The 16,175-nt window shown below is 43.3% G+C and overlaps 1 protein-coding gene across 2 annotated transcripts in view; it reads left to right on the top strand.

The window, feature by feature from the left end:
• The first annotated feature begins 294 nt into the window (after positions 1-294).
• The window catches only part of LOC137346572 (uncharacterized), a 76,661-nt gene continuing 60,780 nt past the window's right edge, over positions 295-16,175 (top strand). For both annotated transcript variants that reach the window (XM_068010090.1, XM_068010097.1), the window contains exons 1-2: positions 295-403; positions 561-644. In XM_068010090.1, coding sequence (XP_067866191.1) covers positions 563-644 — 82 coding nt within the window. In that variant the 5' untranslated portion in view covers positions 295-403; positions 561-562. The remainder of the gene's footprint in view (positions 404-560; positions 645-16,175) is intronic.

Raw genomic sequence — 16,175 nt, 5'->3', positions numbered from 1 at the left:
AAACAGCAACTAACAGGAACTTTCTCAGTCACTTTTTTTAAAAAAGCAAGCAATTGCAGTTAAGAAGGAATTTACAACATATTTACTTAAACACCTTTATTATTGTCGGCTGGGATAGCTTGCTATTCTCAGCTCCCATCTGTGTTATATTTGAGTCGACACGGCAAATGAGTGTTAATTTAAGTTGAGAGGTGTTTCCTGCTCTCGGAATACAGCCCATTAAACTCCCAGAGTCTGTCCCGAGTTCACAGTAGGGGTGGGGGGTGGTGATCTTGGGACCGGGGATTCTTCAAACTGCTCTTTCCTTCCTTCACTTCAACGCGACTGTGAACGACCAAAGTGGGAGCTGTGCTCTGGGCGATCGTTTCTTCGGAGACTTAACTTTCACACAGTAATTGATCAGGTCAGTGCTATTTCAGCATTTAATATGTGCCCCTTCACATTTCTGAAAGAAAAGTTATCTGTTCAATGTACAGACGATAAAGGAATTCTTTTCGATGTAGTGATGCTGCGCACGTTGTATGAGCCCGGTCATTAATTAAATTGTTTTCCTCCACTAGAAATGTTTCTTTTTCTGACCGTGTTGGTGCTGCCGCTCGTTTGTGTTTGCACCGAGGAGCTGAACTGTGCGTTCTACCTGAGCAGTAAGTAGTTTAATCTCACGCCCGTTTTCTGGATAAACGCTGGCTTCTCAGTTGGAAAAGAAAGTTATTAAAATCATTTCCTCTACAATATACGTGTGGGCATTATTACCTAAAATGGCTGTCTACCACTTTAAAAGTTTTACTGTTACAGTTACAGGCATTATTTCTAATTACAAAGATTGCAAATATGGAAAATTATGACTAAAAACTCTTTAAAATATGAATAGTTCTTAAATTACGTCATTAAAATCACAGCAACTTTTCAAAGCTACCTTTGATTTATGTGTATAATGAGTAAGGGGCTCTGTGTTAGATGAAAAAGTAATTTCCTGTGAAAGAATCAGATTTTCTGTGAAGTCGCACGTTATTTTGATATTCATACATGAAAATCATACACCAGACATCACACTTTGTTAGACATGTATTACTCTCTAAAAACAGCAATCGTTGACCTGCAGTCTGAGATTTATTGGTTCAATTGCTTTCTGATTGACTTCTACATTATAAGTACTGTGGCTACAACTACTTGGCTATTTAGAACAGTTGTCAGAGAGACATAAGCCTGGTTTGCAGCTAAACACCACAGACACAGTCTAGACCTGAGACTACATCGAATCAACATCAACAGCTTGAATTTATTTAGTCCCTTTAATGTAGTAAAGCATCCCAAGCTGCTTCACAAGTGTAATCAGACATCATTGGAGATCTGCTAGGATGTATATTAAAAATACTGTATACATTGCAAAACACTCTATTACAGGCAGTAATTCAGTCTTAGAGTTCATTTAACTGACAAACTGGCCTTGTGGCTTGTGACATCTCCTGAATCCCTCAAATGGATTCCTGCGTTGTATTTCAATTTCAACCACCCAAGGGTGCAGCTTGACTGCTACTCTTGTGTTGCTGTATCGTAGTTTTTGCATTGCAGTAACAGAAGGTTGCAGTATAACTCTGAAATGCAGCGGGGCAAGAGTCATCCCAGGAGGTCATTTCACATGGCACTTGGCTTCAATGTAGTGTCAGGGCTCATTCCGAAACTTCCTGTATGGTAAGTGTGCTGGAAATGGTAAAGAGATTCACCCCCACTGCATCTAATTTCCTCCTTTTAAATCTGTTTAATAAAGCAAACCTATACTTGAACAGAGCTGGGACCAATGCCCTTGTGGGGTCGTTTGCTCGTGCTATTGGGGAGGGTTTAAACTAACCTGGCAGGGGGGTGGGAACCAGGAGGTAACATGAGAGAGGAAAAATAAGGTGCACAAAGAATGGGGAGAGACATATAGTACCAGAGTAAGAAATAATAAGGTTTTAGGTGGGGTCAGATTAAGAGGGAATGCAATAAGGTCTAAATTAGGTTTGCTGTGCCTGTATGTGAACACACAGAGTGTGGTAAACAAGATTGCTGAGCTGCAGGCGCAGATGGCCACTTGGGAATATGATACTGTGGCGATATGTAGACCTGGCTCAAAAAAGGGCAGCACTGGGTACCAAATATTTCTGGATACAAGGTGTTCAGGAAAGATAGGGAAGGAAAGAAAGGAGGATGGGGTGGCTGTATTGATTAAGGAGAATATAACAGTGCTGGAGAGAGTTGATGTCCTAGAGGAGTTAAGGACAGACTATATTTGGTTAGAGCTCAGAAACAATAGAGGTGTCATTACACTACTGGGTGTATTTTATAGGCCACTAACTAGTGGGAAAGATGCAGAGGAACAAATTTGCAAGGAAATTACAGAGTGGTGCAAAAATGAAAGAGCAGTAAAAATGGGGGACTTTAATTATTCTAATATGGACTGGGATAGTAATGGTGCAAAGGGCGAGAGGGGGAAGTGTTTCTGAAGTGTGTACAGGAGAATTTTCTAGATCAGTATGTTTCCAGACCAACACAAAAGGAAGCATTGCTGGATCTGGTTCTGGGGAATGAGGTGGATCAAATGTCAGTAGGAGAACACTAAGAGGACAGTGAACATAGTATCATAAGGTTTTGGTTAGCTGTGGAAAAGGACATGGTAAAATCCAGAGCAAAAATAATAAATTGGGGAAGGGCAAATTTCAGTGGGGTGAGAACAGACATGTCCCAGGTAAATTGGAATCAAAGATTGGCAGGGAAAACTGTAACGGAACAATAGGCTACATTTAAAGAGGAGATAGTTTGTATAGTCCCACAAGCGTGCTGGATGATGAAAGAGTAAGATGAAGCTGAAAAAGGGTGCATATGACAGATCAGGTTGATAATACAAGTGAGAACGAGAGGGGACATGAAGGAGTAGAGCCAATTAGAGACTAAAAAGGGGATTTACGCATGGAGGCAGAGGGCATGGTTGAGATACTACATGAGTACTTTGCATCTGTCTTTTGTATTAGGACCACTGCTTTTCCTGATCTATATTAATGACCTAGACTTGGGTGTGCAGAGTACAATTACAAAATTTGCAGATCACACAAGACCTGAAAGTTTTGTGAACTGTGAGGAGGATAGTGATAGACTTCAAGAATAGAGAGAGAGGCTGGTAGAATGGGTAGACATGTGGCAGATGAAATTTTAATGCAGAGAAGTGTGAAATGATACATTTTGGTAGGAGGAATGAGGAGAAACAATATAAAATAAAGGATACAATTCTAAAGGGGGTGCAAGAGCAGAGGGACCTGGGATATATGTGGACAAATGATTGAAGGTGGCAGGGAAGGTTGAGAAAGCGGTTAGTAAGGCATATGAGATCTAAGGCTTTATAAAAAGATGTATCGAGTACAAATGTAAAGAAGTTATGGTGAACTTTTTATGAAACACTGTTTCGACCTCAACTGGAGTACTTGCTGGAATTTTCCGGGCTGTCTGATGTCTTCACGTCAGGGCCAGATATTCCAAGGGGTGAATGGACTGGTGGGAGAACATCACACCTCGATGTGGTGAACAGATAATTAAGTCGCCCATTGAAAGCTATTTTAAGGGGTGTATGATCTCACATTGTAGATCTGCTATTGTAAATCTCTGGAAGAAACACCTGGCACTACCTTCGGGATTGCTGCTATAAACTGAACCTTTATTACTGACTCCCGCTAGTGACACACTCTGCATGCTACACCCAGCATGTATGGCAGCCTCAAATGAACATTACACTACATCCCACCCCTTCTTGATAAATGAGTTTCAATGGTTTGCTTACATTACTTCAGTTTGTAACATAATTGCTTAAGTATGGCGGAGGTTTCTGCTCACGAGTAGGATCAGGTATTGTCTCATTTAACTCATGTGCTTCATCTGAAGTGTTGATGTCTAGATCAAAGCTTGTGGATGGTGTTTGCAACACTTAGAAGAATGATGCGTTACGTGTGATGATTTGTGACCCACGCTCAGTGATCCTTTTTTGTTGGTCACAACAAATGGCTGGATGTCATGGGGGTTATTTGCTTTCCAACATAACCATCACGTTTTACACCACTTTGTCTCCTGGCTTTAGTGGTGTAGTTCTGAATTTCGTATTTCGCTCTGCATTTGCTTTCATGTGATGTTACTACTCTCAATCACCCTCGCATACGTGTTGTTCATTAGCTTTGCGGGGTAGCTCAGGAAGATGTGTGTGCATGGGATGTGCGAAGATCAGCATAGCTGGAGGCTTTCCAGTGGTCAAGTGGGGAGTGGCTCTGTAATTGCCAGGAAAACAATACAACTTGTGCTCTCGGCAGTAGCTGTACGGATCACCTTTTTCAAGGTACACATGAATCTCTTGACTTCTCCATTAGCTTTTGGCCAACAGGATGTGATTTTTTCAGTGAGTGAAGCCCAGATAATTTGCGAATTTACTGAACTCATCGCTGTTGAATGGGGAATCCATTGCTGCTTCTCATTGTTTGAGGGAATCGAAACAAAGCGAAAATCTGGTCAAGCTTTGGGACAACTGGTTTTGCTGAGGTAGACGTAACTATTTCTATGACTGGGAATCTGCTGTAGTCGCAGTGAGAATAAGCATGTGCCCGTCATTGGGCAAGTCTGCGATGTCTACGCTAACTTCAGTCCAGGGGCCGGCAGGTAGCTCAGACATAATGAGCAGATCACGAAGATTTGACATTATGGTTGCTTAACATGGCAAACACTGATTTTTTTGCTCCACCATGCAGTCAATTCCTGGGAATCATACCTTTTCCTGAAGAAGTTGCTTGGTTTTGGCAATTCCCTGGTGACTCTCATATGCTATTTCTACAGCACATTCTCTCAATGACTGCGGAATGACGATGCAGTTGCTGCGTAACACGAGATCAGAAGCGATTGTAACTGAGCTCATTTTGAACATTGTGACGACCTTGTAGCGTATGATCAACTTCATTTGTAAACACTTTCTCAATCACATCTTTCCAGTTTTGTGATTCCACAGCTGTCATACATAGCTGCACGCTTCATCTTGTTTTGTTGTCGCTTTGATGTTAGTTAATTTTAGAAACTTAGGCACTGAGTTTCCGCTCACATAATTGAGATGTTGTTCGGCAGTCTGTTCTTCGTGACTCGTAAGACTGATTGTCGGCAAAGGATGGTGTGAAAGGTAATCCACTGGGTTAAGCTTGGCTGGCTCATACTTACCATGGAACTCGTACTGTTGTAGTTAGAGTATCCAACACTCTATTTGAGTAGGTGGCTTGCTATGCGGATGGTTGAACAGGCTCACTAGTGGCCTATGATAGGTTATCACTTCAAACTCCCCTCCATACAAGTGGAGATGAAAGTGTAGGACGTTCCATGTAAATGAGAGTGCTTCTCTCTGTGTTTTCGAATATCATTCTACAGGCGTTAACAATCTGCATGCCATCGCAACGATTGATGGGTGATCTGCTTTGTCTTTCTGCACAAGAACTGCACCTAAGCCAATCGGGCTTGCATTCACGACTAGCTGGGTGGTTTTCTCAGTACCGTAGTAGGCATTTGTGCAACTTGCTGACAACCATTGCTTGATCTGGTGCACTGCCTGTTTGTGCGATTTAGTCTACTCCCACTTTTTTTGTCAGATTGTGTAGGGGGGCAGACAGTGTAGTGAAGTCAGGAATAAAACGACTAGAGTGTGATGAGCCCAAGCAGATTCTGGACTTCATGCATGTTCTTAGGATCTGTAATGTTTGCAATGGCTTCGACTTTCAGTGAATCAGGTGATACTCCTTCACCACTGAATAGATGACCGAAGAATTTGATTCTGCTTTCATTGTTGCATTCTCTAAGACATTGTAGGCATGCATGTAGGTGTGTCTCGAGTTCACTTTCGGTGCAACTGTAGTTGAGAATGTCGTCATTGATATTCAGTGTGCCCTTGAGTCATTGCAGTGCAGACTGAATCATATACTGAAATACCTCAGCTGCTGAGTTGACTCCAAACTTGAGCCTCTTGTATCGAAAGAGCTACTGAGTGGAGAACACTGTAAGATACCTCGATTCTTCAAGCTCAGTTTGCTGGTAGCCTGCATTGAGGTCAAGTTTAGCACCGTCACATCTCAGGCAGAAACAATCACAAAGATTCAACAAGTTTTTACTGGAGGCACCCTCTTACTTGTGCTGTATGTGCTATTTGACAAATCAACCTCCCAGATCAGGTGATGCCCCATAGTGCAGAGAGTTCCTTTCAGTTTCTCTTCCGAGCACTGTATAGTATCTAACACTCAAGTCCACAAACACAATCAGCCATCATGACATCCCTCCCTTATCAGACTAAAACATATCCATGATTTTCCTGCGTCATGTATGTAGCTCAGACTCCATCCCTTACCAAACATGAGGTAATAAATTTTGCAAACTTAACAAATCATAATTTTTCTAATTCACTGAGTAAATGAATTTCTTCAATTACAGTTGCGTTCAAGGGCTGAGTTTGGCATACACCCTTTTTGATTTGAACATAATCACAACACAAAACTTCATATCTAGGCACATGCTTTGTGTCAAGATTTTCTGTTTTTCAACTTCAAATCATTTTGTTTTAAACCACCAATTGTTGCTCCACACTGATTTTCCAATGACATGTTCTGTCAATAAATTATGTACAAAATCTTCATATCGTTTTGGTGGTCTCCTCTCGTGCCATGGTCTGCCTGTTGTCTCAGGAGATCTGGCCACCACGTCAGGATTAGGAAATGTTGTCGGCCCCTCTGGAACCGGTGTTTGTCCCTCTGGACAGCAAGCTGTCTGCCTGACAACAGCATCACTGGCTTAGACAGCTGGATTGCTGGATGTCAGCTTCACCTCCGCTCCTACATCTGGTTCATCTGCTGTTGTGTCTTTGTCATCCTGATACTTTTTAACACATGAAGAATTTCTGTGATACAGTACTCCTTCTGGTGACTATACGGTCACACTGTTTCCCTTCTTGGCAATAACTGTACGGCTTGGGATAATACGGTGTATCTATCTTACTCGGACTCTCCCGTCTCAGCAATACTTCATCACCTGGCATCACATCAGGTTGTCTTGCTCTCCTTCTGTGGTCTGCATAAAACTTTGCAGCACCCTTTTTCTCAGCATCATGATCTTAAACCTCCTGATCAACTCTAATGTCCCTCAGCTCTGGTATCTTGGTGCATATTTTGCATCCAAACAACTACTCAGCTGGGCTCTTTCCCATCGTGTGTGTAGTTGCTCTATACATGGCCACATATGACAATAACATCTCCTTCCAGTCTTTACCCTGAGCCTGAGCAATCCTCATCCATTTCTCTAAGGATTGGTTTTGTCATTCCACTCCTCCATTTGCCTGTTGTCATTTAGATGTTACTCTGTGATGGTGAATGCCTGTGACTTGCAGGTAATCTGCAAAGGTCTGCGAAATGAATTGTGGCCCATTGTCTGAATACAAAGTGATTGGTAGACCATGCCTTGCAAAGATTTCAGTCAATGCCAACACCGTTTTCTCTGCCATTGTAGATTTAATTACCACATACTCATAATAACAGCTGTAATTGTCAATCACTACTAGTATGGACTCTCCTGATGGAAATGGGCCTAAGAAGTGAACTGCTACATTCTCCATGGTCCAGCTGGCAATAGCGTACTGCATACTGGTTCTAGTGGATTGGGTCTATTGACAAGTTGACATCCATGACATGTTTTGAAACTGCTCCACATTTTTCTCCATCCCTGGCCACCATACTTTGGTTCGTAAGTTTTGTTTAGTACCAACTGCTCTCAAGTGATCCTCATGAGCCAGCAACACCAGTCTAGGCCTAAGCTTTTGAAGCACTATAAGTCTGTTACCTCTGAGAACACACTTCCCAATTGTGCACAGTTCATTTTGTATAATGATGTACTCTCTGAATGGGCAATTCTCCCAATTTTCATCTTGGATTCTCTGTCTGATGTCATCCAATTCTGGATCTTTGTCTGATTCACTTTCAGTCTCTCTCATTGTCATTGCCTTTGAATCAGGATGAAGCTCCAGCTAGTGGTATCCCCATTTTTCTCTGGGCAATTCTCCAAAGTCTAATTTGGAGAATATTTTGCTTATTGACAACTCTTGAAAGATTTCATCCACAGTGGGAAATGGGTGACGTTCTCTCACAACCGCTTCATTCACCTGTCGCATATCAACAGAGTCTGATGTCACCATTTGGTTTAGTCAGTACCACGACAGGGCTCACTCACACTGTTAGTCCTTCAACTGGCTCTATGATGTCTTAGTCAACCAGCTCCTTGACCTTTGCCTCAACTTTCCATCTCAGAACCAAAAGTGTTCTGCATACAGGCTGAATTATCGACTTCATATTCTCGTCAATGGTCAATCTCACTTGTGCAACTTTCCAAATCCTTGAAACACTGGTCCAAACTCCTCTCGAAGCTCCAAATAAGATTTCACAGAATACACTTTCAATCCAATGTGTAGCATCCCCAAAGCTTGGGCAGTTTCTCAGCTCAGAAGAGGCTTCCCATCCTCCTCAATCACTATGAATTCTACCTCCACACTCCTCTCCAGCTCTCACACTTGCGAGAAACATCCAACAGTTTGAAATGGGGTTTTAGATGTGTAAAAATAAAGATTTTTGACACATTTTCAAGATGTGCACTTGCTTCATTTTGTCTTCAGTTCCTCCCACAGTGCTCTGCTGATGACATTACTGTCACTGCCTAAATCTACAATAATGCTCACTTCAACACCCCAACAATCACTGGAACTTTTTCATGGTGGCTTCCATTGACAGAAAACATGTATCCACAATTGCTATTTGTGTCCTCACTCACAGCATCTTCTTCAACTCATCTCACAGTTGTACTACTTTCATATCTCTTTCATGGTTTGCCAGGCTTGCCACTCTGTTCAGCTTTGCTTCTGCACTTCTTGGCAAAATGGTCTTTGCCCCTACATTTTCTACATATCTTTCCCTTGGCAGAGTGGCAATCACCTCTTCCATAGTGCCCCAAGTTGCCACATCTGAAACACTCTCTCAGACTTTTGCTGTTTACATTTACACGTACATGGATTCCGTTGTGTTACTCGATTAATCTCAGATTTTGTCGTACCGAAGGCGGAGGTGGGACCAAATTTCATGCTGTGAACTTGTCCATCCACTGTTTTGAATGCGGCTGCTATCTTCAAAGTGTCATCCGACCCTAAGTCACTTCCTTTTTCCAGCAGCCTGTGCCTCAACTTATCCGACTTGCAATGTTGGACCACCTGATCCATTATCTGGTTATTCAGATCCGTCGCTATATAATTGCATCCATCCGATGCCTGCCTCAAATGAGTTACAAATTGGGCTGCTGTTTTTCCCGCTTTCTATCTCATTTGACAGAAAACATGCCTTTGGAATGTGGCATTTGGCATCACCACATAATGGTCCTTCAAAGCTTTCACTGCACGTTCATAATCTGCCTTTCGTCCCGTGTCAGGCAACATTTTGAAAGTCTCTGTCACCGACATACCCGAATTGAACTGTAGTAAGGCCCATCACTGTGCTTTCTGCACCTCCATCGCCCGTCCAAAAACAAGCCGCAACTGTCAGCATACACTTCAAACTCCTCCAGCCACGCTTTCCATTTCACACAGACGGAACTGGCATCACCCCTCGGATGAAATGATGCAATTCCCTGGACTGCAGACATATCAGCTCCAGCAAATGCCATGATACAATCCTAAATATCTCCGTATTTACCTTGTTGCCAATGTCACATCTCAGGCTGAAAGAATCACATTTGAAGTCACAGATTTAACTTTAAGAAAAAATTCAACAAGCTTTTAATGGAGGCTCCCTCTTACTGCTGCTCCATGTGCTATCTGACCTAACAACAATCCCCCAGGTCAGGTGTCTCCCCATAGTACAGAGTGTTCCTTTCAGTTTCTCTTCCAAGTATCCTATTGTATCTAATACTCAAGCCCACACATTCAATCAACCATCACAACAAGCACCATTCATTTTCTCTATGATATTGTGAATTGTCAGTGTTAAATGTCTTTCTCCTTGTATTGCTTGATTTGGTGACTGCATATTGACACAGATTCTGATCTTGTTCTCGCTCTTGGGTTTCTTGACAACTTGTGGGTGGGTTCAACCCTAACATTCTCAATGATGTCAATGTGAAGCAAGTGCTGAAGATCCTTCTCTGTCTGCTTTCTGATATGGAACGGTATTTGTCTATGTTGACACATAATTGGATGCACCTTGGGATCTACATGCAGCTTGCATATAGCACCCTTCAGTTTGGTGATACCTGTGAAGCAGTCAGCATACAGTTCAAGAACATTATCGGTACATGTAGGAACTGCGTATGTGATGGCAGTCATGTGCAGATCTGTCACTGTGTGGAAACTGATGAATGTGTCACTTACTCCAGATATTACAGAGAATATAGCATTCGTTCTGGTGTCTTTGGATGTGACTCGCGTTTCAAAAGTCCCAAGAACTTTCAATGGTTTGTTACTGTTGTAGCGGAAGAATTTTGTACTCCCTGGTTTGCAAAGGATGGGGCAGTCCTGAAATTTGTTGAATGTTTTATCTCCCATGAGGTTGATAGATGCTCCTGTACCTATGAGAGCAACTACTTTCGAGCAGCCAATGGCCTGCACACTTAGGGCTGGATTTAATGGAGCCCCCGGAAACGGGCTAGGAGGTGGGGGGATGGGGGCCCATAGAATTGTGACAGGAGCTGGGGGAAGGAGGGCCCGTTGCCTTCCCGCTGCAATGCAATATAGTTGGGGGCAGGATAGGGCGAAGATGGCCTCCTCACTCAGAGGGCAATTGAGGCCCTGAAGAGGCCTATTAACAGTCATGTAAGGGCCTCTTACCACCTCCGCTGGAATTAAGCCAGCGGTGGGGGAGCTTCTGCCCACGGGGAGGTCACCCAGTGTAATCAGATGATCCCTCTGTGGGCATGGGGCAGGGTCGGGTGTGGTGCGGTGGCAGATGCCCTCCTCCGTGGGCAATCTGTGGCCCACGGAAGGGCCCCCAGTAGGAAACAAACCACCTCTTGGAACCCCTGCACTCAACACCCGCCGAGGTGGGTTTCCCACCGCCTTTTCGGCCCGGCATCTGGAGCCCTGCCAGCTCCATTAAATCCAGCCCTCAGTCTGCCAATTTAAATAGGATGGAGGAAAGCCTCACCTTGGCCGTTCAGTGCCTCACTGAATTGCAGCAAAGTGTTCTCCAGCTCTTGGCTACCAGCGAAGTGCAGATGGTCCTTGAGCAGGAAAATAGAGAAAGGGTACATGGTAGTTCCCACTCCTCCTCCTTTGACCCCCACCCAATCTTCAGTCAGAGCTGCACATGCTGCCTCCTGTCCTGATGGCCGAGTCTGCCCCTGGGGAGTCTTTGGTGGAGCCCTCATGGACCCCAAAACCCAGAACATAAATCAAGAGCTTCTCAGTTGTCAGAGCAGGGGAGCGAGCAGCCTGCCTCTAGCTCTGCTGAAGCCACAGGAGTAGCACCATGTAAAAGTAATAGGAAAAGGAAGAGAAAGACTTTGTAGTTTCACAAGGGGAATCTGTCACTGTGTCAACATTATTGCAAATGTTAAAGAACCATTAACTTCATTTCAAGTCTCCATTGTCCAGTCATTTCCATTGCTGCCTCTCACCTGCCAAGTGGCCATCAGCCTTGAGGAACATGGTATAGTCAGAGTAGAAGATGAGCAATGGGTGCAAACGAGCAGGATTTCACAACCAGCTGAAGTAGACAACTGGATCCCGGGTGACAAGGGTTAACCACTTTGTACATGGTTATGACACCAGTGCGGCATCCCAAAATGTAGCCGAAGAGCGATACAATGCTGCTCACACATCCACCAGAGCCATCATTGAGCACATCTTTGGCAGGACAAAATGCACTTCCGCTGCCTTGACCGATCTGGAGGGTTTTTCAGTACGTGCCATAGAGTGTGTCATAAACAATTGTTGTCTGCTGTGCATTGCACAACCTGGCAATTAGATGTGACCACATTCTGCAGGTGGAGGAACAGCAATCCTCCTCAGATGAGGATGACTATGAAGAGGGTGAGGAGGAAGACAACAATATAAATGATGCTGTTTTGCATAGAGACGTGCAAGGGACATCAGGGAGAACCTCATATTTGCATATTTCAGCCAACATTGAGGCATTTCATAAAGGAATGTTGGGAGGGAAAAAAACATTCTCAAAATATGTTCACACGCGCTTATTTATTGCTGTAATCGCAAAGAAGGGCTCTTCTAACAACAGCACGTGAACTCTGCAGTGGAGATGTGCCTAACGGCTTGTATGCTATCAACTTCATTAAAAGCGACCTGCGACTCTATCGAAAAGTATCCTACATCAAGGTATTACCCCCCAACACAGAGTGTGCAACAAAGTTGCAGCACTTTGATGTGACAGGAAGATCAAATTTTTTCTGGGTTAAGATGAACCCACAACAACACTTACGCAAGGAATGTAAGGGGGTGCTCACAGAACTACAATTCTAAGGCATGTTGGTAAGGAATAAAGTGCAAAATATTCAAACAACAAACAACCATTATTGAAGACTGAAGGCTCAAATGTCAAGGATAAAATCACACTGGACACTTTCAGAAATGCTTTGTAAGCATCAATGAGTTCCTGCCATAAGCCTCCATAATCATTTTCCTTTTCATCTGAAACAAAGCAAATGAGTTACAAGAGTGCATCAAATCTTAAAGCAAATACATCTATATTGAAATGTCATTAATCTATGTACAATATTTACAACAGGTGCCTTGTCCCCCTCTCACTTAGACTCTGCTGTATCGAGACCACGGATAAAGTGATGGAGTGTAAGTCAGATCTTAAAAGGTTCGAGTGGTCAACCAGATTCGACACGGATATCACCAAACTCTTGACTGAGGAAGCCATACACTCATATGCCTGGGACATGGCAGATATCATGGCTTGGACTCCTCCATGGCACGCGCAAAGCCATGCACAACCTCAGGCATCTCCGACGTGTGTTCCACCTGGCTTTGCTGCACATTCAGGAGACTTCTCGTTGTAAAGAATGATCATGTGATGGGCTGAGTAGGGACCTTGTCTCCAGCAATCCTCTGGTTGTCAGGGGACCTGCTGGCACATCCTCCCTCAGCTGTTCGGACATGTCTGTGTTGTGACAACCAGATTATGAGCCAGATTCTAATCTTAACCCCCCCTGCAGACCCGTGTATCTGCACTGATGGAGATGGAAGAAGAGGCAGGTGACAGTGCACCCTTTGGAGCATTGGCTTCATCTTCCACCCCAGGGGCAGATTGTGGGCCCTCAGGGCATTCAGAGACTTGAGTGCAGGCATCTGCAATGGAGACACAAACAGAGGAACATTAAGCATCAGTATCACATGAGGGCGACAGTTTCAGTCACATTCCTCTTACAGTCACACATGGCTGCTAGACTACAGTGGACACTTCATCCTAACGCCTTGAGGAACTTGCCTCGCTATCTGTGATGGCTCTGCCTCCTTTCGTGCAATTTCAGCAGCCTCCTCCTCAGCTGTTGACAGGGATCTGATATCTGGCACTCTTCCACCTGTCCTTGCTCACTCCCGCTGGTTATGGGTGCATTAATTCTGCAGTGGACAGTGCAGATTCAATGACATGTCAAAAGATGCACCACACACATTGTGTACATACATCGACATCACTCATTCTGGAGTGGCTTTCACAGCATACATCTAAACAAAAACCAGATGTCAAGATTCTGCACTATCATTTGGTGTCTGGCATCAAGGCTGTTCAAGCATTTGAATGCATGCCTTGTCTGCCCACTGTGTTATACACATGGAGCCAAGGAGAAAAACTTAATACCAGCTTCGGGGACACCACTTACTCTAGCCGATCAGAGCGGGTAATTTATACGTTTCTGACACTGTACCCAAGTTCTGCGCGTCACCCCACAGTTCCATACCTCCTCCTCCATCTCAATCCAGGCCGCCTTAGTCAGGTGGGAGGGTCTCTGATGCCATGAGCAGGTAAGAGGACCTCCTGCCTTTCCTCGACTGCCTGGAAGAGAACTTCAGAGAGGCATCACTGACCTGTCGGGCAGGACACCGCCTACCACCTGACATAATGTTGGTTAATCAAGCAAAAAAAAAAATTATGAGGGGAAGCAGTGCTTGGGTGCAAACTGAAACTGAAGGTAAACCAAGTCCAAATTATATTAAGCTTATTCTGTGGCCGCAATCAGCATATGCTTCTGAAGGCTGCTGATCCTTGTGGCTTTGAACACAGGATGATTTATTGACATGTGGCTCATTGTGCTTCACAACGTGATGGTGGGTTCCACCAATCAAAGTCCGTCCGTGCCGTATGATCGCATGTGTATCCTGTGCCCGTTGCCACACCTTTAACTTGCATGTTAAATTCCATGCGAAATGGGAAAAACGGCGGAAGGGGAATTTCTGCCAACTTCCTGTTCCGCCTTCGGAAACGCGGTAGTCATAAAATCCCAGCCAACCATTCACCACTACTCGCTACTTTCTGTCTTTTAGCCTATTTCGTATGCACATTGCCACTGCCCCTATAATGCCCCATGGGCTTTAATTTTGTTAACAGGTACTTTATCAAATGCCTTTTGAAAGCCATATGCACAACATCAACTACTCTAGTTTCATCAACCCTCACTGTTACTTCAGCAAATAACAGAAAAGATGGGGTTAAAACAATTCCTTGACTTGTGTTCTTGTGAATATGGTTTCCTGATAGGAATGTAGGATGATGCAATTACCTTTCCAATTCACCACGTTGAGGAAATCCAAGGGACAGGCTCGAACAGCTAAATTATTGAGTGACACCGTTGATTATTTTGTGTTGAAATCCCTGTGCTTCCCTATGGGAAGAATGGAAAACAGTGCAATTTCATGCTATTGGAATGACTTAATGAATCTGGAAACTAGAGATCAAGTAGATATATATAGTGTGATGTTGACCTCTAATTTTTCATGATCTTTTCGCTTGAGTGTTTTCTTTTTAACATTGTAGCTGTTACTATGTAATTCAAAAAATTCAAACATAACGTGCCTTCATAAAAAGATAACCCTTTGAAGTGTGCAGAACAGTATGCACTAAATCAAAATTATAACTATTATGCTTCTTTAGTCTACGATGGAATGGCAATTTCTCAGATTCTACTTTATAATTAGTATTGGAAGTGGACAGGAGCTACTGTAAATAGAAGTTCTATGTCAGTGAAAGATTTGTGTATTTTTAGGGCTGTGGAAGTCTCAGTACTTAGAACTAATTCAAAGAAAACAAGGGAACATTAATACATGCTTTAATGTTTATAATATTCTACTATAAAGGCTTAGAACAGAATATCTAAGATTGACAGTTACAAGAGTAGGAATTCATTTACATACGTCTGACATTTATGGCTTCCACTTACACTCTATACGAGTTTCTGTACAAGTTCTGTAACATCACTTCCTGTGATGACACTCAGACTATTTACATATTCTGGCCAGTAGCAACCCTATATTACATTATACTACATCTCCCCCCAAGTCGCTGACTTCTCTTTTTCAGATTGTCAACTGCTGTGGTGTTTTTAGAAGTCTGCCATAACACGTTCCTCTCTCTTTTGAAGATGTTTGGGATTTTGAGTGTTCTAGTTCTTCCTTCTTATTCTTTTGTACTTCAGTAGAACTATTTGATGACTCAAGTTCCTCACTTGGGTTGTCTTCTGGGTAGATGTCTGATTGCAGCATCGTTGTTTCATCAACTTCCTGACGTGTTTGTTCTTCTTGTATTCGTTGCTTTTTTGGCATCACCACCAATGACCTTCTGTTTCTTCTTATCATCCCTTGGTCAGTTTGGACAATGTACGATCGTGGATATGGTGATTGTTCTATCACTTCTCCATACCTCCTCTGATCTCTAACCCAAACTGATTCTCCAGGTTGTATGTCTGCAAAGTTTTTGGTTCTGTGGTGTGTCATCATTCTGTGATTGAATAGATCTTTCTCTATCCTCTCTCTCCCTCACTTTTACCAAGTCTTCTACACTCACTTGTGGGTTGACTGTTCTTGGAAGTATAGGAAGTTGTGTTCTCAACCTTCTTCCTATCAATAATTCACATGGGGGCTAAACCATTCCAAA

The sequence above is a fragment of the Heterodontus francisci genome, chromosome 2 (genome assembly GCF_036365525.1).
Source record: "Heterodontus francisci isolate sHetFra1 chromosome 2, sHetFra1.hap1, whole genome shotgun sequence".
NCBI lineage: Eukaryota > Metazoa > Chordata > Chondrichthyes > Heterodontiformes > Heterodontidae > Heterodontus > Heterodontus francisci.
The sequence above is the reverse complement of the archived record's forward strand: the minus strand, read 5'-3'. Positions and strand labels throughout refer to the sequence as shown.